This window comes from Cherax quadricarinatus, chromosome 52 (genome assembly GCF_038502225.1).
Source record: "Cherax quadricarinatus isolate ZL_2023a chromosome 52, ASM3850222v1, whole genome shotgun sequence".
Taxonomy (NCBI): Eukaryota; Metazoa; Arthropoda; class Malacostraca; order Decapoda; family Parastacidae; genus Cherax; species Cherax quadricarinatus.
Window position 1 is genome coordinate 27,405,962 of NC_091343.1, and position 26,952 is coordinate 27,432,913.

Below are 26,952 nucleotides of genomic sequence, written 5' to 3' on the forward strand. Positions count from 1 at the left end.
AGAGTTGTGGATGAGTGGAACAAACTCCCAAGTACAGTTATTGAGGCTAAAACGTTGTGTAGTTTTAGATAAATACATGAGTGGGTGTGGGTGGGTGTGAGTTGGGCCTGACTAGCTTGTGCTACTAGGTCAGTTGTCGTGTTCCTTCCTTAAGTGAATGTGACCTGCCCTGACTAGGTTGGGGCATTGGCTTAAGCCGGTAGGAGACTTGGACCTGCCTCGCATGGGCCAGTAGGCCTGCTGCAGTGTTCCTTCTTTTTTATGTTCATATGTTCCACATATTCCACAACCCCCCCTCAACCACCCGTCTATCCCCGTAGAACCACACCCAACGGTAAGCAAGCAAGATATTCTAGGTAAGACCCCAGCGGGGAAGACTGGATAGACGAAGACTAGATCTTGAGAGGAGTGTCCTTAGTCTTAGAGATAGAGCCAGGGCTTAACCCAGCAGCAGAGCTGTGCGTGAAGGAGTTTGTGGGAACTTGAGAGCCAGGATACACAGGCAAGCTTGATCGATGACTTGGGAGCACTGCTGTGTGCATCTCATCAGCGTGGTGTTGCCTAGCTTGTTATTGGTGGAGACTGGCGAGAGGCGTGCTTGAGGCGGCGACTAATGATGACGTGACTTATGTGCGATCGTCCCAGGTAGTGTAGGAGCCGTTGGTAATTCTTCTATATGCTGATTTTGAGAGCAGGACAAGTTTTACCCGGTGCTGTTTGTCGTTGCCAAGGTCTTCTAGTAAGGCGTTAGTGGTCTGTAGGTCGATCTGTTGTGCAACAGTGTACTTGACTTGGGCATATTGTATGCTGTATATAGCTTGGCCAGCATGCAGGATCTGGCAGTCTTGCATGCATGTGTACAGGGTGATAGGTGCGGTGGGTCTGAGGTTCAGGTCTACTATCGTTTTTTTCTAATGGTGCTGGAGTTTCTTGTGGTGGATTTTCCGGTAGAAGTATTTATGCTTTTTTTGCCATCGGTGATTGAAGTGGAGATGGGGAGAGTAGGTCGGCAGTAGTGGTGGCGGTCTCAGGTAGATCAGGTGAGGCTGCTGATTGGTCAGTGGCTGCGGTGGAGCTTGTTGTTGCTGCTGTTGTGTTTGTTGTATCTTGCGTTGTGGTTACAGGAGTGGTAATATTTACTGGTGCTTGGGTGAGCTTGATTATGTCAGCAGAAGGTGAATGCCGGCATGTTGTTTAGTCTAAAAAGTTCATTGATGGTAGTGTTGAAGGAGCCTGGTGCTGCCACGTTGTGCATGTGAGCATACAGTAGGCAGTACTATATTTTGGTGGAGTCACATGCAGGTGTGGAGGTAGTGGTGGTAGAGTGTTGGGTTGATTTCAGGAGTTTGGTGGTGTCAGCCTGCAGCTTGGCGATAGCAGCATACGTGGGTGATCTGGATGGAGACTTCTTCTGATCTCTTTCTATGTTCTTTTTGATGATTTCACGATGGGTGGGACATTTAGCTGCGAGAGTGTGGTGGTTATTCTTGCAGTTTAGACACTTGAGAGCAGCAGTGGAAGTGCATGTCCTGGAGTCGTGGCCCTCAGTACCGCAGGTGGAACAGAATTTCTTGTCTTTGGTGGGGCAGTCTTTTGTTGAATGGAGGTATGAGAAACAGGTCCAGCATTGAGTGACGTGGTGGTAACGTTCAGCTTCAATGTGGCAGGCGTTGATGAAGTAATAGTAGATGGCTAGTCCCTCAGCCATAGCTTGGGAAGCCATCGTGACGTCAGTAAAGGTGATCTTGAGCATTGAAGAGACCGTGGGAATCTTGGTAATGTTTTCCACGGTGGCCCAAGGGTTATGGTCTTCGACAGATTTTTTGAGGTCTTCGATGGTCTGAGACGTAATCAGTTTGTCCAAGCGCTTCAGAAAGACAGTCCTCTTAGCCCTTAAGACTGGAGAGGTAAAATTCCATACAAAAAACGATACATGACTTCATGCCCACGGGGTTGGAACCTCAACCTACTGAACCTATCCCATATACTTCCCTAGTCATACATGGGGAAAATTCCCTCCACTGGTGCCACTACCCTTCCCACTAACATCCTACACAGTCTACCTATTTTTACCTTCTCCAGATCCCGAACCAACACCAGAGTCCTCAAAACAGTTTCACACTCATGCAACTCTACCCCATTATACATATGTTTCAACCTACAATGTATCTTGACCAACCCTCTCCCACTCACACCTTCCTTCATCACCTCCCTCTTAATGAAGATACACTTGACCCTCCGCTTGAAATCCATCAATCCCCCCCCCCTCCGATGCACAGGTAACATTACCACATCCCTTTTAAGCCAATCACAGCCCGAACCCCAAAAGAATTTAAAAACCCTTCTAAGTATGTTCGCAATTGCCGTCCCAGTTAAAGGGAAAAAGCTGTCACGTGCCATACCTTACTATACAATAAGACGTTAATAACAATGGCATGCTGCACAAGGGTCAAATGGTAAGGCCGCAATGCTCCCAAGTGACCCAGAATCCTGTCTACCAACCTAATCGAGTTTTCCACACGGGCAACGTCCAGATCGTCTTCATAGATAAGACCACAATTTTTTAACAAATTCGCCCACCTCGTCAGGACTGCACTACCCCTCCCCACCCAAGCTCCTAACCCCATAAACTTGGACTTTTCTGAATTTACTCTCATATCAATTGCACCTGCGAACATGTTTACTACCCCATCTAAGGTGTCCATTGACATTCCCTCCCTAACCAGAACAGTAGTATCATCTACATACCGTATTAGGACTGGCCAAACCCTCTCAATTCCACTCCCTTCTCCCTCACTAGTGCACATTTGCTGCTCCACCATTCTATAAAAGGGGTCCTCTATGCACGTGAACAATAGCTGGGTCACAGAACACCCCTGTCAAAGTCCCCTATCCATTACAAACCTCTTCCTCAGTCTTCCATTAATCTGTACCCTTGTCGTTGCTCCATGATACAACACATCTACCCATCCCACTATTTCTTCCCAAAACCCTGTCCCCTGAGGATAGCTCTCAATGCTTCTCACTCCACTCTGTCATATGCTACTTGCCAGTCTAGTGCCACCAAACCCCCCCTCCCTGCTTTTTCTTCCACAAAATCCCGTAGTAGCCCATGCTCCCCCACCATAGACCCCCCTGGCAACCCAAACTGAGTTTTCAATGCGACCCACCCTACTACCTACTTAAACCTATTTCCCAAAATCTTAGCGAACAACTTGTAATCCGCGCATAACAACGATATTGCCCGGTAGTCCCTAAGCATATGCTGCCCCTTACCCTTCGGTACCAAGACTACTGCAGCCGTTGCTTGCTTTTCTCCCAACTCTCCCCTCTCCTTCATTAAATTTAATAACCTAACCAAAAAACCCCTCATTAGCTCCCAATGTTGCTGATAGAACTCTGTCCATCGATTCCTGGTGCTTTGCCCTTTCGCATTTCACCTAAAGCCCTCCATATTTCCCCACCCTGTGTTTCCCTATCACTGTTTCCCAACTGTCATATCACACTCCCACACACCTGTTCTAAATCCCCAGCTCCTACCCCTTTCCTTTGCCAATACTGCTCATACCACTTATCTGCAAATGCCCCCATTCTATCTGTAGCTTGTATAACCTGACCCACCCTATACCCACTCACCGACTCATGAACCTCCACCCACGGAATAGCCATTGCCTGCTGTCGTTGCTTTTACCTACACAATACACACGACGACGGCCTATCGCCCCATAACACCTCTTCCACCCCCGCCATTACCCTCACTGCTTGGAACCTCTCGTCCTGTATTTCGCGCAACCTCCCCTTAATTGCCATAATGTCGTCCATAGGATAAGTACCCTCCACTGTCCCTCTTACATAACATCCCGTTAACCTGTCCTTCAAATAGTTAACAAGCCCATATTTTAAAGAAATGATTCATTTCCCCTCTTGCATGTAATAATGCCAAATCTGTTCCTTAGCCACACCATCCCACCACGTCACTACATCCTCCACCCCTTTTACCTCCTCCTCCCACAGTGTTGTAAAATCCTCCAACCCCTCCTCATCTCCTAACATATTCGTATTTAACTTCCAGTATCCCCTAGAGATACCAGCTAGTGATTCCCACTCCACCTCTGCCACTACCACCTGATGATCTGAAAAAGCTACTTCTATTGTATGGGCAAACTTTGACAAGACCCCGTGAGATATATACAACCTATCTAACCTAGCCGTGTAACCCCTCCTTACGAAAGTATGCGCTACCTCCCCCCCACCTACCACATCCCTCAACTGAACATCCACCAAGAGATTCTGTAAGGCTGCCGACACGTGCCCCACCCCTTTTGGCTCCACATCAGCCCTCCTAATAACACAATTCCAGTCACCACCAACGATGGCCACCACAGGTAAACCACGTAAGGAGAAAACTAGGTCATCACATACAAAATCCTGCTTTACTTTCACATCGTTTTCCGCTGGCACATACACACAAAGGTTACCCTCTGCCCCATCCACCACCCATCCACACGCAACACCCTCCCCCTTCTCCCCTTTCGCTTCGTATCAACACAAACGGGCTCACCTCCTTTATCAATAAACTCGCACCAACTTTCAGACGTGCAGATGGCAGAGTCATTACCTTAAACCCTGCCACCTCCAGCACTCTCCCCTCCCTAAAATTATTTTTCTGTAGAAACACTACATCCACTCTATATTTACACAGTAGCATATAAAAACATTTCCTCTTCACACTATTACACAATCCATTCACATTCACACTCATACACCTAAGGCCTTCTTATAATTTCCAACCTTTCCTCCTCTCCTCCTTCTTCCCAGGGCCTCCTGCCCCAGGGCCAACATATGATTCCACACTATCCACCCTACCCCCCTTCTTTCGAAGCCTCTTATCCTGGCTACCTCAACAATACTCTTCCTTCCTCTCAGACCTTTGCACCGGCGTCAGGACATCGTCTGAGTCTGACGCCGCCGCTCTCTTCCTCGTGATGCCCTCCACTGCCATGTTTTCTTCCGAGGAGTCGTCACGATGGACCTCAGCCTTCACCATGCTCTGTTCCATGGAACACGGCGAAATCTCACGCTTACTGCTTGGCCCGTCATCCCTGCTATGGTTTTTACTGACCCATTCCTCCAAAGGCAACGCCGCGCCTCTTACCAGCTCGGGAACATCATACTTAGGAGGCGGCATCAATGTCCTCAACACTTCCTCAAGCTCTTCCTCGAGCGCCATTACCTCCTCCTGCATTTGCACTTCTGCACTCTTCACCTGCCTAGTAACAGTTCCTGTTATGGCACAGCTTGCCTCACACACCACAGTCTCAGCTATGGGATCCTCCAACTCTTCACTCCACAAGTGCCCAAGCCCTTGTTTTCACGTGGGGCTTTCAACAACAGCTTCCACACTGGTAACTTCACCAGTCTGTGCAGGCGCCCTCCTCAGCTTCACACACGCTGCTGCTATATGGTCATATGCCCCACATAACCTGCACGTACATCTCTGTTTGGCGTATTATACCAAAACCTGTGTCCTGAAGTCCTACAATACGACGTAAGATGGTATAGGATGTCTTAGAGTCATCTTCAGGGAAAAGGTTCCCTCCAGACGGCCCATGTAAGCACCAGCCGCCCACTTCCCCTGTTGTGCCAGATGTACGGTCCCATATGCCTCGAAAACACTCCTGATGTCAGCCTCGTCTGCCTCAAATGGGACGTTATGAATCTTAACGCACATAAAGTGGCGGGATATCGATTAAACGCACCTTCACAGCTGGAGTGGCATCAAGGCTTACGTCTTGGAATCGCATCACCAATGACTCGTACACGGACGTGGAATTCAGTTTTACAAAGATTCTGTATGTCCCATTCAGGGCTACACCATACACCTCATCCTGTATGCATACGTCTCCCTAATGATGGTCGGGAGTAACACCTGCGCAGACGTGGGTGAAATTGCCCCACGAAGCAGCTCAATACCGATGGTATTTACTCGACGCCTCATACTCAGTACCATGTTGGTACAATGTTGCTCGCCTGAAAACATCAGAGGGGTGCAGAGCACAACCACGCTCTAGTGACCAATAATGGATGTGATTTTTACTTTACATTTTGCTTAAGAAGCTTTTTTCAGTTTCAATTATTGCTTTGGGTCCTGTTTGATTCCTTAAGCACAAGTTCTATATTTTATATTTCTCTTACCAGTGCTCTGTATACACTGAAAAGTTTGCTCAGTAAAAAGTGTTGGTGCACCTGCTGTTTGATTATTCAATACAATAAGACCTACCTGTCATGGATCAGTATTCCTAAGTAGCACAGACCAACCATATTTATTAGGAAGCTTTAAATTAGTAGTAGCTAAACAGCCCCAAGGGAACTGGAGGTAATTCATTGATTTTAACATATCTGTGTTTTTACTTAAGTAAATGAGAATCTTGTTAACAGATTGAGGGCATATTTCAAGGAAAAGAGTAATCAAAGTTTTGGACGATGGATTTCGAAGGCGTCAGTGACTCTTTGGGTCATTTTGGCAGATACCAGAAATACGTGTTTGGTCTCGCTTGTATAGGGTTCTTAATACCTGGAATGCAAGTAGTCTCCATCACGTTTGTCGGCAATACTGTCAAACACAGGTAAGTCATTTATTCTGAAATAAATATATATATATATATATATATATATATATATATATATATATATATATATATATATATATATATATATATATATATATATATATATATATATATATATATATATATATATAAGTGCTTTTGTGACTTCTCACATTATCAAAGAACTATGAGATCAATATATCAAAGAAAGGCATTTAAAGGGCCAACTACACCTCACCAACACATCCCACAAGAAAGCAACACCACACACGCGTGACAACACCCGACTCTGTGAAACACACCTAATACTCAAACCAAGAATTAAAGGGGCGAGCAGAATCACCAACTTTTTTTTTTATCAGATTTCAATGGGATTGTGACAGTGGATTAAGGTGCTTAAAAAGCAAATAGGCTGTGTTTGTTTTGACTGTTAGCCTTCAAGTTAGATAGAAAAAAAATATTTTTGCAAAATTTTATGGGTCCTAGGACTTTCCAGTTTCTACTAAATTGCAAAGATGTACAATGCTCCAGTTGACATCAGATGAAAGATAAAGACTAGATTAATAATAACACAGAGCAGTTTAATGATAATGTCAGTAGATTCCATAAAAAAAATTTGCAGTTTTTTTGTTTTTAAGAGGAAAAAATCATTAACAAAAAACTGTTCACAAAATGGCAAATCCTCCCTGGGTATTTGTAGAACCATCATTCCTCAATAACGTCTGCAAAAATCGTGACAATCCAATGAATACTTATCGCAGGAGAGGGATTACAATGTCAATAACTTATTACTGAGCTTTTTTTATGTGAAACTAGAAAAGTCGCACGCCAACTTGCAGCATGCTACACACCCCCTCTCTTCCTTACAGCCTGCCGGGTACTGAGGGACTTTATCTGCTCTCCACACTAGCCAGCACACAAGTTGCTATGTACAGTATTTACAATGAAATAATCGTAAAAATCGTAATTTTGGGTGGAAAAAAAAACTGCTAATTGCCTACATGTATTTTTGCTGACAGCAGAACAAAAAATACATTTAATGAAAAACATACTTAGAAATATTATAGAAACAAGTTGATTGCATCAAAATCTTGCCGAAATTTTGTACTATTTTTCAGTAAGAAAACATTTTTTTCCATAATTTTTCAATTTTAATATCTTCATCACTGAAAAAAGGCGCGCCCCTCCCTTAAGATTTTTTCCTTGTTTAATGTATCATTAAATTCTTTCCAAATTTTATTAATTATTAATGAATCTAATTTATGTAAACCAAAGGAAATATTCATATTATTTTCAAAACTGCTTTTTATGAAACAAGATTCAATTATATTCCTGTCGACCATGGACTTGCTTGATGCAACTTTCTCATAGATAAAGAAATAATCAAAATTTATGAAATTGCTAATGATCAGAAATACCCAAGAAACGTATTTGATAAATCTTTTAATATTGCTAGAAATACTTTTTACAATCCAAAAAGGGCCAACCAGCCTTATTCAAAAATATTTTGGTTCTCCCTTACCATGAAAACTTGATTGATATGCCTTCTCTTCTTAAGACTTTTAATATTAAAGTTGTATTAAAAAATCTTGATACAGTAAAAAAAACTTTTGATAAAGAATTCCCCCCAAAATGCTGATGGATGTGTCTATAAGATTCCTTGTAAAATTTGTGATAAAGTTTATTACGGTCAAACTGGTAAAAGTCTAGAATTAAGATTAAAACATAAATATATTAGGAGAACTGGACAAGATTCTAATGCCCTATTAATTTATGTGAGAGATTTTAACCATCCAATTGATTTTCAAAAGGCTGAGAAAGTTGTATCAAGCAAATCAATGGTCGACAGGAATATAATTGAATCTTTTTTCATAAAAAGCAGTTTAGAAAAAATTATGAATATTTCATTTAGTTCATAAATTCATAAGGTTCGAGTCTCCTTCAGCCAGAGATCAGTGTTTGTGTATATTTCTCCTGCTCTTGCGAATTCCTTGCACTGTTAATCTCTCTAGTAAGGCTGATGCATGCAGGGGATGAGAGGAAAAGCTGTAATCCTTCTCCTTGAAATCTGGCTGCCTTGGATCAAAGTCTAGCGCAAGCTGGACTCCTAGGTATTGGTCCAGTGTGAGTAGATTGGTAAAGCACTGCGTACCTTTTTCCAAGGTTCGTAGGTTCGAGTCTCCTTTAGCCAGAGATCAGTGTTTGTGTATATTTCGCGTACTCTTGCGTATTCCTTGCATTGTTAATATCTCTAGTAAGGCTGATGCATGCAGGGGATGAGATGAAAAGCTGTAATCCTTCTCCCTGACAGCTGGCTGCCTTGGATCAAAGTCTAGCTCAAGCTGGACTCCACGGTATTGGTCCAGTGCGGGTAGATTGGTAAAGCACTGCGTACCTTGTTCTAAGGTTCGTAGGTTCTAGTCTCCTTAAGACAGAGATCAGTGTTTGTGTATATTTCGCCTGCTCTTGTGAATTCCTTGCATTGTTAATATCTCCAATAAGGCTGATGCATGCAGGGGATGAGATGAAAAGCTGTAATTCTTCTTCCTGAAAGCTGGCTGCCTTGGATCAAAGTCTAGCACAAGCTGGACTGCAAGGTATTGATCCAGTGGGTAGATTGGTAAAGCACTGTGTGCCTTGTTCCAAGGTACGTAGGTTCGAGTCTCCTTCAGACAGAGATCAGTGTTTGTGTATATTTTGCCTGCTCTTGCGAATTCCTTGCACTGTTAATACCTCAAGTGAGGCTGATGCATGCAGGGGATGAGATAAAAAGCTGTAATCCTTCTCCCAGAAAGCTGGCTGCCTTGGATCAAAGTTTAGCGCAAGCTGGTCTCCAAGGTATAGGTCCAGTCTGGAAAGTTTGGTGAAGCACTGCGTAACTTTTTCAGATTTTCGTAGGTTCGAGTCTCCTTTAGCCAGAGATCAGTGTTTGTGTATATTTCGCTTGCTCTTGTGAATTACTTGCATGCAGGGGATGACATAAAAAGCTGTAATCCTTCTCCCTGAAAGCTGGCTGCCTTGGATCAAAGTCTAGCACAAGCTGGACTACAGTGTGTTTAGACTTGTAAATCACTGCGTACCTTGTTCAAAGGTTCGTTGGTTCGAGTCTCTTTCAGCCAGAGATCAGTGTTTGTGTATTTTTCGCGTGCTCTTGCGAATTCCTCGCAGTGTTAATATCTCTAGTAAGGCAGATGCATGCAGCGGATGAGATGAAAAGCTGTAATCCTTCTCCCTGAAAGCTGGCTGCCTTGGATCAAAGTCTAATACAAATTGGAATCCAAGGTATTGGTCCAGTGTGGGAAGATTGGTAAAGCACTGCGTACCTTGATCCAAGGCTCGTTGGTTCGAGTCTCCTACAGCTAGAGATCAGTGTTTGTGTATATTTCGCCTGCCTTCCGAATTCATTGCATTGTTAATATCTCTAGTAAGTCTGATGCATGCAGGAGATGAGATGAAAAGCTGTAATCCTTCTCCCTGAAAGCTGTCTGCCTTGGATCAAAGTCTAGTGCAAGCTGGACTCCAAGGTATTGATCCCCTGTGGGTAGATTGGTAAAGCACTGCATTCCTTGTTCCAAGGTTCGTAGGTTCGAGTCTCCTTCAGACAGAGATCAGTGTTTGTGTATATTTCGCCTGCTCTTGCGAGTTCCTTGCATTGTTAATATCTCTAGTAAGGCTGATGCATGGAGGGGATGATGTGAAAAGCTGTAATCCTTCTCCCTGAAAGCTGGCTGCTTTGGATCAAAGTTTAGCACAAGCTGGACTGCAAGGTATTGATCCAGTGTGGGTAGATTGGTAAAGCATTGCGTGCCTTGTTCCAAGGTTCGTAGGTTCGAGTCTCCTTCAGACAGAGATCAGCGTTTCTGTATATTTCGCCTGCTCTTGCGAATTCCTTGCATAGTTAATATCTCTAGCAAGGCTGATGCATGCAGGGCATGGGATGAAAAGCTGTAATCCTTCTCCTTGAAAGCTGGCTGCCTTGAATCAAAGTCTAGCGCAAACTGGACTACAAGATATTGGTTCAGTGCGCATGGATTGGTGAAGCACAGCGCACCTTGTTCCAAGGTTCGTAGGTTCGAGTCTCTTTCAGCCAGAGATCAGTGTTTCTGTATATTTCGCCTGCTCTTGAGAATTCCTTGCATGGTTAATATCTCTAGTAAGGCTGATGCCTGCAGTGGATGAGATGAAAAGCTGTAATCCTTCTCCCTGAAAGCTGGCTGCCTTGGATCAATGTCTAGCGCAAGCTGCACTCCTAGGTATTGGTCCAGTTTGGGAAGATTTTTAAAGCACTGCGTACCTTGTTCCAAGGTTCGTAGGTTCGAGTCTCCTTCAGCCAGAGATCAGTGTTTGAGAATATTTCGCCTGCTCTTGCGAATTCCTTGCATTGTTAATGTCTCTAGTAAGGCTGATGCATGCAGGGGATGAGATGAAAAGCTGTAATCCTTCTCACTGATAACTGGCTACCTTATGTCAAAGTCCAGCACAAGCTGGAGTCCACGTTATTGGTCCAGTGCGGGTAGATTGGTAAAGCACTGCGTACGTTGTTCTAAGGTTCGTAGGTTCGAGTCTCCTTCAGCCAGAGATCAGTGTTTCCGTATATTTCGCCTCCTCTTGCGAATTCCTTGCATTGTTAATATCTCTAGTAAGGCTGATGCATGCAGCGGATGAGATGAAAAGCTGTAAGCCTTCTCCCTGAAAGCTGGCTGCCTTGGGTCAAAGTCTAGCTCAAGCTGGACTCCACGGTATTGGTCCAGTGCGGGTAGATTGGTAAAGCACTGCGTACCTTGTTCTAAGGTTCGTAGGTTCTAATCTCCTTCAGCCAGAGATCAGTGTTTGTGTATATTTCGCCTGCTCTTGCGAATTCCTTGCATTGTTAATATCTCTAATAAGGCTGATGCATGGAAAGGATGTGATGAAAAGCTGTAATCCTTCTTTCTGAAAGCTGGCTGCCTTGGATCAAAGTCTAGCACATGCTGGACCGCAAGGTATTGATCCACTGTGGGTAGATTGGTAATGCACTGTGTGCCTTGTTCCAAGGTACTTAGGTTCGAGTCTCCTTCAGCCAGAGATCAGTGTTTGTGTATATTTCTCCTGCTCTTGCGAATTCCTTGCACTGTTAATCTCTCTAGTAAGGCTGATGCTTGCAGGGGATGAGAGGAAAAGCTGTAATCCTTCTCCTTGAAATCTGGCTGCCTTGGATCAAAGTCTAGCGCAAGCTGGACTCCTAGGTATTGGTCCAGTGTGAGTAGATTGGTAAAGCACTGCGTACCTTTTTCCAAGGTTCGTAGGTTCGAGTCTTCTTTAGCCAGAGATCAGTGTTTGTGTATATTTCGCGTACTCTTGCGTATTCCTTGCATTGTTAATATCTCTAGTAAGGCTGATGCATGCAGGGTATGAGATGAAAAGCTGTAATTCTTCTCCCTGAAAGCTGGTTGCCTTGGATCAAAGTCTAGCATAAGCTGGACTCCATCGTATTGGTCCAGTCTGGGTAGATTGGAAAAGCACTGCGTACCTTTGGAACATTAAAATGGTATAAAGTACCGACAGGTTGTTAGGTAAGACACATATGCAACAGTTAGGTATCTTTATTATGAAACGTTTCGCCTACACAGTAGGCTTCTTCAGTCAAGTACAGAAAAGTTGATAGAAGCAGAAGATACTTGAAGACGATGTAATCAGTCCATCACCCTTAAAGTTTTGAGGTGGTCAGTCCCTCAGTCTGGAGAAGAGCATTGTTTCATACTATGGAACAATGCTCTTCTCCAGACTGAGGGACTGACCACCTCAAAACTTTAAGGGTGATGGACTGATTACATCGTCTTCAAGTATCTTCTGCTTCTATCAACTTTTCTGTACTTGACTGAAGAAGCCTACTGTGTAGGCGAAACGTTTCATAATAAAGATACCTAACTGTTGCATATGTGTCTTACCTAACAAACTGCGTACCTTGTTCCAAGGTTCGTAGGTTCGAGTCTCCTTCATCCAGAGATCAGTGTTTGTGTATATTTCGCCTGCTCTTGCGAATTCCTTGCATTGTTAATATCTCTAGTAAGGCTGATGCATGCAGGGGATGAGATGAAAAGCTGTAATCCTTCTCCCTGAAAGCTGGCTGCCTTGGATCAAAATCTAGGGCAAACTGGTCTACAAGGTATTGGTCCTGTGTGGTAGATTGGTAAAGCACTGCGTACCATGTTCCAAGGTTCGTAGGTTCGAGTCTCCTTCAGCCAGAGATCAGTGTTTGTGTATATTTCGCCTGCTCTTCCGAATTCCTTGCATTGTTAATATCTCTAGTAAGGCTGATGCATGCAGTGGATGAGATGAAAATCTGTAATCCTTCTCCCTGAAAGCTGACTGCCTTGTATCAAAGTCTAGCGCAAGCTGGTCTTCAAGGTATTGGTCCTGTGTGGGTAGATTGGTAAAGCACTGCGTACTTTCTTCCAAGGTTCGTAGGTTCGAGTCTCCTTCTGCCAGAGATCAGTGTTTGTGTATATTTCGCCTGCTCTTGCGAATTCCTTGCATTGTTAATATCTTTAGTAAGGCTGATGCATGCAGGGGATGAGATGAAAAGCTGTTATCCTTCTCCCTGAAAGCTGACTGCCTTGGATCAAAGTCTAGCTCAAGCTGGACTGCAAGGTATTGGTCCAATGTGGGTAGATTGGTAAAGCACTGCGTACCTTCTTCCAAGGTTCGTAGGTTCGAGTCTCTTTCTGCCAGAGATCAGTGTTAGTGTATATTTCGCCTGCTTCTGCGAATTCCTTGCATTGTTAATATCTCTAGTAAGGCTGATGCATGCAGGGGATGAGAGGAAAAGCTGTAATCCTTCTCTCTGAAAGCTGGCTGCCTTGGATCAAAGTCTAGCGCAAGCTGGACTCCAATGTATTGGTCCAGTGCGGTTAGATTGGTAAAGCACTGCGTATCTTGTTCCATGGTTCGTTGGTTCGAGTCTCCTTCAGCCAGAGATCAGTGTTTGTGTATATTTCGCCTGCTCTTGTGAATTCCTTGCATTGTTAATATCTCTAGTAAGGCTGATGCATGCAGGGGATAAGATGAAAAGCTGTAATCCTTCTCCCTAAAAGCTGGCTGCCTTGGATCGAAGACTAGCGTAATCTGTACTCCAAGGTATTGGTCCAGTGTGGGTAGATTTTTAAAGCACTGCGTACCTTGTTCCAAGGTTCGTAGGTTCGAGTGTCCTTCAGCCAGAGATCAGCCAGACTTCAGCCAGACTTGAGTTTGGAGGTGGAAGAACAGAAAGTTTTTGGGGTCCCCGTGCCTCGGTGGGAGACGGCGAGCATGTTTTAAAAAGTAAATGGGAGGTGTATGGAAACTTATAATAATTTGGTATGGTTTTATTATTTGCAGTGTTTAATAACCTGTCTTTCAATAAGTTTTTAGATCTTAATTGAAGAGATAGAGAATATTACTTATATAGAGTGCACCGGTATTTATTTTGATGTCATGTTTATATTAATAAACGATTTTCTCTACCCAGATGTGTGGTGCCAAATTGTGATGACAACAGTACCAATTACAAGGAGAACTTCACTGAGTGGGCCATCCCAGAGGGTGACCAGTGTCATGTCTGGACACTTAAAAACAACATTACTGACCAATGTGAACCGGATATGTTTTTCAATACAACTGCATCTTGTTCACAGTGGGTCTATGACACTTCATTGTTCTTTGCAACTACTGTTACAGAGGTTAGTCAACATAAAACATATATTAGTCATATTAATGCAGTTTTATGTTAATGTTTTGCACTGATATACTTAATTTGAACCTAGAGCAAGTGCAAATTCACCACCTATATATATATATATATATATATATATATATATATATATATATATATATATATATATATATATATATATATATATATATATATATATATATATATATATATATATATTTAGGTGGTAGGTTGGTAGACAGCAACCACCCAGGGAAGTACTACCGTCCTGCCAGATGACTGTAAAACAGAAACCTGTAACTGTTTTACATGATGTTAGGGTTGCTGGTGTCTTTTTCTGCCTCATAAACACGCTAGATAACAGGGATATCTTGCTACTCCTACTTACACTTTGTTTACACTTCATAGATACGCACATGCATATACACATGCATACATCTAGGTTTTTCTCATTTTTCTAAATAGCTCTTGTTCTTCTTTTTTTCTTCTATTGTCCATGGGGAAGTGGAAAAAAATCTTTCCTCCGTAAGCTATGCGTGTCATATGAGACGACTAAAATGCCGGGAGCAATGGGCTAGTAACCCCTTCTCCTGTAAACATTTACTAAAAAAGAGAAGAAGAAAAACTTTATAAAACTGGGATGCTTAAATGTGCGTGGATGTAGTGCGGATGACAAGAAACAGATGATTGCTGATGTTATGAATGAAAAGAAGTTGGATGTCCTGGCCCTAAGCGAAACAAAGCTGAAGGGGGTAAGGGAGTTTCCGTGGTGGGAAATAAATGGGATTAAATCTGGAGTATCTGAGAGAGTTAGAACTAAGGAAGGGATAGCAATAATGTTGAAGGATCAGTTATGGAAGGAGAAAAGAGAATATGAATTTGTAAATTCAAGAATTATGTGGATTAAAGTAAAGGTTTGATGTGAAAAGTGGGACATAATAAGCGTGTATGCACCTGGAGAAGAGAGGAATGTAGAGGAGAGAGAGAGATTTTGGGAGATGTTAAGTGAATGTATAGGAGCCTTTGAACCAAGTGAAAGAGTAATTGTGGTAGGGGATCTGAATGCTAAAGTAGGAGAAACTTATAGAGAGGGTGTGGTAGGTAAGTTTGGGGTGCCAGGTGTAAATGATAATGGGAGCCCTTTGATTGAACTTTGTATAGAAAGGGGTTTAGTTATAGGTAATGCATATTTTAAGAAAAAGAGGATAAATAAGTATACAAGATATTATGTAGGGCGAAATGACAGTAGTTTGTTGGATTATGTATTGGTAGATAAAAGACTGTTGAGTAGACTTCAGGATGTACATGTTTATAGAGGGGCCACATATATATCAGATCACTTTTTAGTTGTAGCTACACTGAGAGTAAAAGGTAGATGGGATACAAGGAGAATAGAAGCATCAGGGAAGAGAGAGGTGAAGGTTTATAAACTAAAAGAGGAGGCAGTTAGGGTAAGATATAAACAACTATTGGAGGATAGATGGGCTAATGAGAGCATTGGCAATGGGGTCGAAGAGGTATGGGGTAGGTTTAAAAATGTAGTGTTAGAGTGTTCAGCAGAAGTTTGCGGTTACAGGAAAGTGGGTGTGGGAGGGAGAGGAGCGATTGGTGGAATGATGATGTAAAGAGAGTAGTAAGGGAGAAAAAGTTAGCATAAGATAAGTTTTTACAAAGTAGAAGTGATGCAAGGAGGGAAGAGTATGTGGAGAAAAAGAAAAAGGTTAAGAGAGTGGTGAAGCAATGTAAAAAGCGAGCAAATGAGAAAGTGGGTGAGATATCAACAAATTTTGCTGAAAATAAGAAAAAGTTTTGGAGTGAGATTAACAAGTTAAGGAAGCCTAGAGAACAAATGGATTTGTCAGTTAAAAATAGGAGAGGAGAGCTATTAAATGGAGAGCCAGAGGTATTGGGAAGATGGAAGGAATATTTTGAGGAATTGTTAAATGTTGATAAAGATAGGGAAGCTGTGATTTCTTGTATAGGGCAAGGAGAAGTAACATCTTGTAGGAGTGAGGACGAGCCAGTTGTAAGTGTGGGAGAAGTTAGTTAGGCAGTGAGTAAAATGATAGATGATAAGGCAGCTGGGATTGATGGGATAAAGATAGAAATGTTAAAAGTAGGTTAGGATATAGCAATAACTGGATGGTGCTATTATTCAATAAATGTATGGAAGAGGGTAAGGTACCTAGGGATTGGCAGATAGCATGCATAGTTCCTTTGTATAAAGGCAAAGGGGACAAAAGAGAGTACAAAAATAATAGGGGGATAAGTCTGGTGAGTATACCTGGTAAAGTGTATGGTAGAGTTATTATTGAAAGAATTAAGAGTAAGACGGAGAATAGAATAGCAGATGGACAAGGAGGCTTTAGGAAAGTTAGGGGGTGTGTGGACCAGGTGTTTACAGTGAAACATATAAGTGAACAGTATTTAGATAAGGCTAAAGAGGTTTTTGTGGCATTTATCGATTTGGAAAAGGCGTATGACAGGGGAGATAGAGGGGCAATGTTGCAGATGTTGCAGGTGTATGGTGTAGGAGGTAGGTTACTGAAAGCAGTGAAGAGTTTTTACGAGGATAGTGAGGCTCATGTTAGAGTATGTAGGAAAGAGGTAGATTATTTTCCAGTAAAAGTAGGCCTTAGACAAGGATGTGTGATGTCACCGTGGTTGTTTAATATATTTATAGATGGGGTTGTAAGAGAAGTAAATGCGAGGGTTTTGGCAAAAGGCGTGGAGTTAAAAGATAAAGAATCACACATAAAGTGGGAGTTGCTACAGTTGCTCTTTGCTGATGACACTGTGCTCTTGGGAGATTCTGAAGAGAAGTTGCAGAGGTTAGTGGATGAATTTGGTAGGGTATGCAAAAGAAGAATATTAAAAGTGAATACAGGAAAGAGTAAGGTTATGAGGATTACAAAAAGATTAGGTGATGGAAGATTGGATATCAGATTGGAGGGAGAGAGTATGGAGGAGGTGAATGTATTCAGATATTTGGGAGTGGACGTGTCAGCGGATGGGTCTATGAAAGATGAGGTGAATCATAGAATTGATGAGGGGAAAGGGTGAGCGGTGCACTTAGGAGTCTGTGGAGACAAAGAACTTTGTCCTTGGAGGCAAAGAGGGGAATGTATGAGAGTATAGTTTTACCAACACTCTTATATGGGTGTGAAGCATGGGTGATGAATGTCGCAGCGAGGAAAAGCCTGGAGGCAGTGGAGATGTCATGTCTGAGGGCAATGTGTGGTGTAATATAATGCCGAGAATTCGTTGTTTGGAAGTTAGGAGGAGGTGCGGGATTGACAAAAACTGTTGTCCAGAGAGATGAGGAAGGGTTGTTGAGGTGGTTCGGACATGTAGAGAGAATGGAGCGAAACAGAATGACTTCAAGAGTGTATCAGTCTGTAGTGGAAGAAAAGCGGGGTAGGGGTCGGCCTAGGAAAGATTGGAGGGAGGGGATAGAGGAGGTTTTGTGTGCGAGAGGCTTGGACTTCCAGCGGGCATGCGTGAGCGTGTTTGATAGGAGTGAATGGAGACAAATGGGTTTTAATACTCGACGTGTTGTTGGAGTATGAGCAAAATAACATTTATGAAGAGATACAGGGAAACCGGCAGGCCGGACATGAGTCCTGGAGATGAGAAGTACAGTGCCTGCACCCTGAAGGAGGGGTGTTAATGTTGCAATTTAAAAATTGTAGTGTAAGCACCCTTCTGGCAAGACAGTGATGGAGTGAATGATGATGAAAGTTAATCTTTTTCGGACCACCCTGCCTGGTGGGAATCGGCCAATGTGTTAATAAATAAATATATATATATATATATATATATATATATATATATATATATATATATATATATATATATATATATATATATATATATATATATATATATATATATATATATATATATATATATATATATATATATATATATATATATATATATATATATATATATACTTTTTTTATTTTATTATCACACTGGCCGATTCCCACCAAGGCAGGGTGGCCCGAAAAAGAAAAACTTTCACCATCATTCACTCCATCACTGTCTTGCCAGAAGGGTTTTTTACACTACAGTTTTTAAACTGCAACATTAACACCCCTCCTTCAGAGTGCAGGCACTGTACTTCCCATCTCCAGGACTCAAGTCCGGCCTGCCGGTTTCCCTGAATCCCTTCATAAATGTTACTTTGCTCACACTCAACAGCACGTCAAGTATTAAAAACCATTTGTCTCCATTCACTCCTATCAAACACGCTCACGCATGCCTGCTGGAAGTCCAAGCCCCTCGCACACAAAACCTCCTTTACCCCCTCCCTCCAACCTTTCCTAGGCCGACCCCTACCCCGCCTTCCTTCCACTACAGACTGATACACTCTTCAAGTTATTCTGTTTCGCTCCATTCTCTCCACATGTCCGAACCACCTCAACAACCCTTCCTCAGCCCTCTGGACAACAGTTTTGGTAATCCCGCACCTCCTCCTAACTTCCAAACTACGAATTCTCTGCATTATATTCACACCACACATTGCTCTAAGACATGACATCTCCACTGCCTCCAGCCTTCTCCTCGCTGCAACATTCATCACCCATGCTTCACACCCATATAAGAGCGTTGGTAAAACTATACTCTCATACATTCCCCTCTTTGCCTCCAAGGACAAAGTTCTTTGTCTCCACAGACTCCTAAGTGCACCACTCACCCTTTTCCCCTCATCAATTTTATGATTCACCTCATCTTTCATAGACCCATCCGCTGACACGTCCACTCCCAAATATATGAATACATTCACCTCCTCCATACTCTCTCCGTCCAATCTGATATCCAATCTTTCATCACCTAATCTTTTTGTTATGCTCATAACCTTACTCTTTCCTGTATTCACTTTCAATTTTCTTCTTTTGCACACCCTACCAAATTCATCCACCAATCTCTGCAACTTCTCTTCAGAATCTCCCAAGAGCACAGTGTCGTCAGCAAAGAGCAACTGTGACAACTCCCACTTTATGTGTGATTCTTTATCTTTTAACTCCACGCCTCTTGCCAAGACCCTCGCATTTACTTCTCTTACAACCCCATCTATAAATATATTAAACAACCACGGTGACATCACACATCCTTGTCTAAGGCCTACTTTTACTGGGAAATAATTTCCCTCTTTCCTACATACTCTAACTTGAGCCTCACTATCCTCGTAAAAACTCTTCACTGCTTTCAGTAACCTACCTCCTACACCATACACCTGCAACATCTGCCACATTCCCCCCTATCCACCCTGTCATACGCCTTTTCCAAATCCATAAATGCCACAAAGACCTCTTTAGCCTTATCTAAATACTGTTCACTTATATGTTTCACTGTAAACACCTGGTCCACACACCCCCTACCTTTCCTAAAGCCTCCTTGTTCATCTGCTATGCTATTCTCCGTCTTACTCTTAATTCTTTCAATAATAACTCTACCATACACTTTGCCAGGTATACTCAACAGACTTATCCCCCTATAATTTTTGCACTCTCTTTTATCCCCTTTGCCTTTATACAAAGGAACTATGCATGCTCTCTGCCAATCCCTAGGTACCTTACCCTCTTCCATACATTTATTAAATAATTGCACCAACCACTCCAAAACTATATCCCCACCTACTTTTAACATTTCTATCTTTATCCCATCAGTCCCGGCTGCCTTACGCCCTTTCATTTTATCTACTGCCTCACGAACTTCCCCCTCACTCACAACTGGCTCTTCCTCACTCCTACAAGATGTTGTTCATCCTTGCCCTATACACGAAATCACAGCTTCCCTATCTTCATCAACATTTAACAATTCCTCAAAATATTCCCTCCATCTTCCCAATACCTCTAACTCTCCATTTAATAACTCTCCTCTCCTATTTTTAAGTGACAAATCCATTTGTTCTCTAGGCTTTCTTAACTTGTTAATCTCACTCCAAAACTTTTTCTTATTTTCAACAAAATTTGTTGATAACATCTCACCCACTCTCTCATTTGCTCTCTTTTTACATTGCTTCACCACTCTCTTAACTTCTCTCTTTTTCTCCATATACTCTTCCCTCCTTGCATCACTTCTACTTTGTAAAAACTTCTCATATGCTAACTTTTTCTCCCTTACACATCTCATTCTCCTCTTCACATCATCATTCCACCAATCGCTCCTCTTCCCTCCCGCACCCACTTTCCTGTAACCACAAACTTCTGCTGAACACTCTAACACTACATTTTTAAACTTACCCCATACCTCTTCGACCCCATTGCCTATGCTCTCATTAGCCCATCTATCCTCCAATAGCTGTTTATGTCTTACCCTAACTGCCTCCTCTTTTAGTTTATAAACCTTCACCTCTCTCTTCCCTGATGCTTCTATTCTCCTTGTATCCCATCTACCTTTTACTCTCAGTGTAGCTACAACTAGAAAGTGATCTGATATATCTGTGGCCCCTCTATAAACATGTACATCCTGAAGTCTACTCAACAGTCTTTTATCTACCAATACATAATCCAACAAACTACTGTCATTTCGCCCTACATCATATCTTGTATACTTATTTATCCTCTTTTTCTTAAAATATGTATTACCTATAACTAAACCCCTTTCTATACAAAGTTCAATCAAAGGGCTCCCATTATCATTTACACCTGGCACCCCAAACTTACCTACCACACCCTCTCTAAAAGTTTCTGCTACTTTAGCATTCAGGTCCCCTACCACAATTACTCTCTCACTTGGTTCAAAGGCTCCTATACATTCACTTAACATCTCCCAAAATCTCTCTCTCTCCTCTACATTCCTCTCTTCTCCAGGTGCATACACGCTTATTATGACCCACATAATTCTTGAATTTACACATTCATATTCTCTTTTCTCCTTCCATAACTGATCATTCAACATTACTGCTATCCCTTCCTTTGCTCTAACTCTCTCAGATACTCCAGATTTAATCCCATTTATTTCCCCCCACCGAAACTCCCCTACCCCCTTCAGCTTTGTTTCGCTTAGGGCCAGGACATCCAACTTCTTTTCAATCATAACATCAGCAATCATCTGTTTCTTGTCATCCGCACTACATCCACGCACATTTAAGCATCCCAGTTTTATAAAGTTTTTCTTCTCCTTTTTAGTAAATGTCTACAGGAGAAGGGGTTACTAGCCCATTGCTCCCGGCATTTTAGTCGCCTCATACGACACGCATGGCTTATGGAGGAAAGATTCTTTTCCACTTCCCCATGGACAATAGAAGAAATAAAGAGGAACAAGAGCTATTTAGAAAAAGGAGAAAAACCTAGATATATGTATATATATATGCATGTGCTTGTCTGTGAAGTGTGACCAAAGTGTAAGTAGGAGTAGCAAGATATCCCTGTTATCTAGCGTGTTTATGAGACAGAAAAAGAAACCAGCAATCCTACCATCATGCAAAACAGTTACAGGTTTCTGTTTCAGAGTCATCTGGCAGGACGGTAGTACTTCCCTGGGTGGTTGCTGTCTACCAACCTACTACCTTATATATATATAATAGGTAGTAGGTTGGTAGACAGCAACCACCCAGGAAGGTACTACCGTCCTGCCAAGTGAGTGTAAAACGAAAGCCTGTAATTGTTTTACATGATGGTAGGATTGCTGGTGTCTTTTTTTCTGTCTCATGAACATGCAAGATTTCAGGTACGTCTTGCTACTTCTACTTACACTTAGATGTCACTACACATACATGTACAAGCGCATATATACACACCCCTCTGGGTTTTCTTCTATTTTCTTTCTAGTTCTTATTATTGTTTAGTTCCTCTTATCTCCATGGGAAAGTGGAACAGAATTCTTCCTCAGTAAGCCATGCGTGTTGTAAGAGGCGACTAAAATGTCGGGAGCAAGGGGCTAGTAACCTCTTCTCCTGTATATATTACTAAATGTAAAAGGAGAAACTTTCGTTTTTCCTTTTGGGCCACCCTGCCTCGGTGGGATACGGCCGGTGTGTTGAAAGAAAGAAATATATATGTATATATGTGTGTGTGTGTGTGTGTGTGTGTGTCGTGCACAATAAGTAAAACTGGTCAATTAGCAAGACTTCATTTAAAATTAAGAGCTTTCTAAAATTGTCTCTTATTCATTTAAAGATCTTTATTTTTCATTTATGTTATTGTAAAAACTAGCAATTTTGTACCAAAAGAACCTTAGAAAACTTACGTAACCTTATTATAACAAGCACAATTAATTTAGCACAATCCCACTAAATATATTTTAGGTAAGTTTCAGTAATTTAATAATAAACGAACACTATGAAATATATTTTTTTCATTAGGTTCAGAATGATGATTGCGAAATTATTGCATACGCACATTTTCGCTTGGCTTATTCGGCAAGAAGACCGTTTTTCTATTTAATCCAAAATCGCAATTTTTTAGTATTCGTGACAACATGTACATGCATGTGCACAACAGTCACAGCTGGAGCTCGGTCGTAAAACAGAGGGTAGAACACCTGAAATTAATGGGATCAAGGCAGAAAAGTTAATGCAAGTGGAGATATAGTTTCGGAATGCTTCGTATTTTAATTTAATAAATGTATTAATAAATGTACTTGGCAACAGAGCATGCATAATTCCTTTGTGTAAAGGGAATGGCGACAAAAGAGAGTGTATGCTTGGAGTATACCTGGAAATGAGTTTCGTAAACTTAAGAAGTAAGTCGGAGAGCAGGATTGCAGATGAACAAAAAATCTTTAGGTAGGATATGGGATCTGTAGACTAACAGTTCACATTGAAGAACACAAGTGAGTAGTATCTACATAAAGATAAAGAAGTTTTCGTTGCATTTATAGAGTAGGAAAAGGCATATGATAGTGTGGATACGGGATCAATAAGTGTAGATTTAAGAGTTTTACGAGGATAGTGAGGTTCAGGTCAGGGTATGTAGGAGAGAGGGAGATTATTTCCCAGTAAGAAAGCCTTAGACAGGGATGTGTGATATCCTCATGTTTGTTCAATGTATTTAGAGATAGGCTTGTAAGAGAAGTGAATGCTCTGGTGTTGGGAAGAGGGATGGAATTGAAAGATAAGGAACCTATCACAAATGGGTTTTATCAGAATTTGTTTGCTGATGACAGTGTGTTTTTAGGAGATTCTGAATACAGGTTGCAGTGGTTGGTGGACGAATTTGGGAGGAAAGAAAATTGAAAGTGAACATAGGAAAGAGAAAGGTAATGGAGGACTGGATATTATATTGGAGGGAGAGAGTATGGGGAAATGAATGAATTCGGATATTTGGGAGTTGACTTGTCAGCAGATGGCTATATGAAAGAAGAAGTTAACAAAAGAAATTATGAGGAGAAGAAGGTGAGCTGTGAACTGAGGGAAGCAATTAGGGAATATGTGAGAGTACAGTACAACCTATGCTGTTGTATATATGTGTGAAGCAAGGATATGTGATGTCACCGTGGTTGTTTATTATATTTATAGATGGGGTTGTAAGAGAAGTGAATGCTCAGGGGTTGGCAAGAGGTATGGGATTAAAAGATAAAGAATCTAACACAAAGCGAGAGTTGTCCCAGTTGCTCTTTGCTAATGACACTGTGCTTTTGGGAGATTGTGAAGAGAAGTTGCAGAGGTTGGTGGATGAGCTTGGCAGGGTATGTAAAAGAAGGAAATTAAAAGTGAATATAGGACAGAGTAAGGTGATGGGGATTACATAAAAATTAGGAAACGAAAGATTGAATATCAGATTGGAGAGAGAGAGTATGGAGGAGGTGAATGCATTCAGATATCTGGGAGTGGACGAGTCAGCAGATTGGTCTACGTAAGATGAGGTGAATCATAGAACTGATGAATGGGAAAAGGAGAGTGGTGCACTGAGGAGTCTGTGGAGAGAATGAACTTTATCCAAGGAAGCAATGAGGGAAATTTACGAGAGTATAATTATACCAACACTTTTATGTGGGTGTGAAGCATGGGTGGTGAATGACGCAACAAGAAGGTGGAGGCAATGGAGAAATGTCTGAGGGCAGTGTGTGGTATGAATAAAATGCAGAGACTCAGTAGTTTGGAGACTAGGAGGAGGAGGTGTGGGATTACCAAAACTATATTCCAGAGATCTGAGGAAGGATTGTTGATGTGGTTCGGAAATGCAGAGAGGATGGAACAAAATAGATTGACATCGAGAGTGTATAAATCTGCAGTGGAGGGAAGACAGGGTAGGGGTCGACCTAGGAAAGGATGGAGGGAGGAGGTAAAGGAGGTTTTGTGTACAAGGAGCTTGGACTTCCAGCAAGCATACGTGAGCATGTTAGATATAAAAGAATAGAGGCAAATGTTTTTCATGACTTTATGTGCTGTTGGAGTGTGAACAAGGTAACATTTTTGAAGAGATTCAGGGAAACCGGCAGGCCAGACTTGTGTCCTGGACGTGGGAGGTACAGTGCCTGTACTCTGAAGGAAGGGTGTTAGTGTTGCAGTTTTATAACTGTAGTGTTAGCACGCCTCTGGCAAGACAGTGATGGAGTAAATGATGAAAGTTTTTCTTTTTTTGGCCACCTTGCCTTAGTGGGAAGCGGCCAATGTGTTACTAAAAAAAATCTAACAACTCTGTTGGAGGGAGGCTCTGGGCATCCCTCTCTGTGGTTTGGGCATATCTTTCAATCAATAACACCTATCAGGATTATCATCAACAGACTGGTGTGTGAATACTTGCAGCTCGTTTTGGAGTGGCAAAAAGACCCTGCATTACATTTCTCCCAATAGAATCAAGAAAAGTGTTGTGCACATGAAGTCAGTGCCAGAGGAGTGAGGAAGGATACATAATGGTCATCTGAGTGTTGGAGGGGGTAGTGAGAAGAGCTGAGCAACATGAAGACTCGTTCTGATAACAGAGTGGTTGTTTACCTTGTGTATATGGAGTGTATAGTAGTGTGTTGTTTATAGTGGGGGACTGTGAAGAGTGTTCAGTTTTGTGTTACATTTAGTGATGTGTCGTGGAGCACGGTGAGTGAGCAACTCTGCCAGGCCTGCCTCCCCAGGTCATTACCCCACCTCCTCTCCTCCCTCCTCCTCATCACACATCACGCCACCTCCACTTCTCCCCTCCTACTATGAGGACTCACCTAATTGTGGTTACAATTAGGTGAGTACTGTATGTGGTAAGCTTGAGCTGATGGGAAAATGGCACATGTGCGGTAGACCCATATGTCATGGGTGTTCACTGTGGGGGTGGAAAGAGGTGGAGGAGGGCATACCCCTAGATGTGGTTGGCGGTCTCACGTCCTCATAGTAGGAGGGGGAGGGAGGGAGGGAGGGAGAAGTGGAGGTGGTGTGATGTGTGATGAGGAGGGAGGAGAGGAGGTGGGGTAATGACCTGGGGAGGCAGATGATGCAGCTAGCCAACCACGAAGCCAATTAAACAGTGTGCCTAACAATGAAAGAAAAGGCACATGTCACGTGTGTGGAGTGTATGGGGCACTCAACAGGAATGGCCTTATCTGGGAATACAACGGGTGTGCTGGATCACATATCGTCCCTGCAGAGAGTAGGACACAGCCTCTGCAGGCAGTTGAAAGTTCCGATGGTAACCACCTCAGTTGCGAAGATGTGAAGTCATTCAAATCCAGTGCTAGCAGTACTCTGTCTCACATTCCTAAAGCGGCTCGTCCATATGTGGCAGGAAAATTTCACAGCCTTTTTAAGCAGATGAATGGAGGTTCCACCAACTTGGAAGCCCGAGGCACCATTAAGGCTTGGTGCAACCTACTCCTGTTCAGCAATGTCTGTCTTGCAATTCCTGCAATACACAGCAAATTGCTAACACATTAGTCATCAAAGCAGTGGGCAACTACCCAAGAGCAGAAAATTGTGCCCCTCTGCCCCATCATAGCTGGAATCACAGAGGCAAAATTCCACTGAAAACGAGAGAATTTGTGCGCAGATTAGCAAAAAATTTGAAGAAGGTAATATTGGGATAAATCGGAATAATCACAAGTGACGAAACTGTTGCTTCCAAAGATGAGGCCACAGCCCACTAAGAGGTGAGCACTCAACCAGGGACACCAGAGTTGTTAACAACGACCCTAAGGAAGATCTCATTACTGGACAGTTAATTTTGCAAGAATCAGAAGTCTATAAAGGGTCAATGTCATTTCCAGCAGGAAGTTACACACTGGAATGCGACCGCAACACATCAGAGAGATAGTAAATCCAGTACTGGGCACAGCTGCCTCAGTTCTCTCTGTGTTAACAACCTTCGTCAACAACTGTCTGACTGGGCGAATTCCAGAAGAAATTAAACTTTTCTTTTTCGGAGCTTCATTGTGCGCTTTGAAGAAGAAGAATAGGGAAATCATACCCACTGCTGTTGGTATTACTTTCCCCATCCTTTGCCGTTTCTTTGCCAAAGCAGTAGTAAGAAACATTAGCGTAGAATCCGCCAATTTTCTCTAGCCAAACCAACTGGGCTTTGGGGACTCTCAAGGCAGTGAAGTGGCACCTCATGCAGCAAGGGCTTACATCAGGGAATTACAAGAAAGCAAGGCAGTACTCCAACAAGACTTTAGAAATGCCTTTAGTATGGTGAAAAGAGATGTGGTCTTGCCAGCTGTTTTGGATCTGTTCCAATCTTTTTTCCTTCATTTCAGGTGACTACAACAAACCCGCAATTC

At 42.4% G+C, this 26,952-nt stretch overlaps 1 protein-coding gene across 1 annotated transcript in view; it reads left to right on the top strand.

Annotated features, from left to right (window-relative positions):
• The first annotated feature begins 6,483 nt into the window (after nucleotides 1–6,483).
• LOC128696904 (organic cation transporter protein-like) overlaps nucleotides 6,484–26,952 on the top strand; it is a 135,239-nt gene continuing 114,770 nt past the window's right edge. The window contains exons 1-2 of the mRNA XM_070096000.1: nucleotides 6,484–6,626; nucleotides 14,095–14,305. Of these exons, the coding sequence (XP_069952101.1) occupies nucleotides 6,484–6,626; nucleotides 14,095–14,305 (354 nt within the window). The remainder of the gene's footprint in view (nucleotides 6,627–14,094; nucleotides 14,306–26,952) is intronic.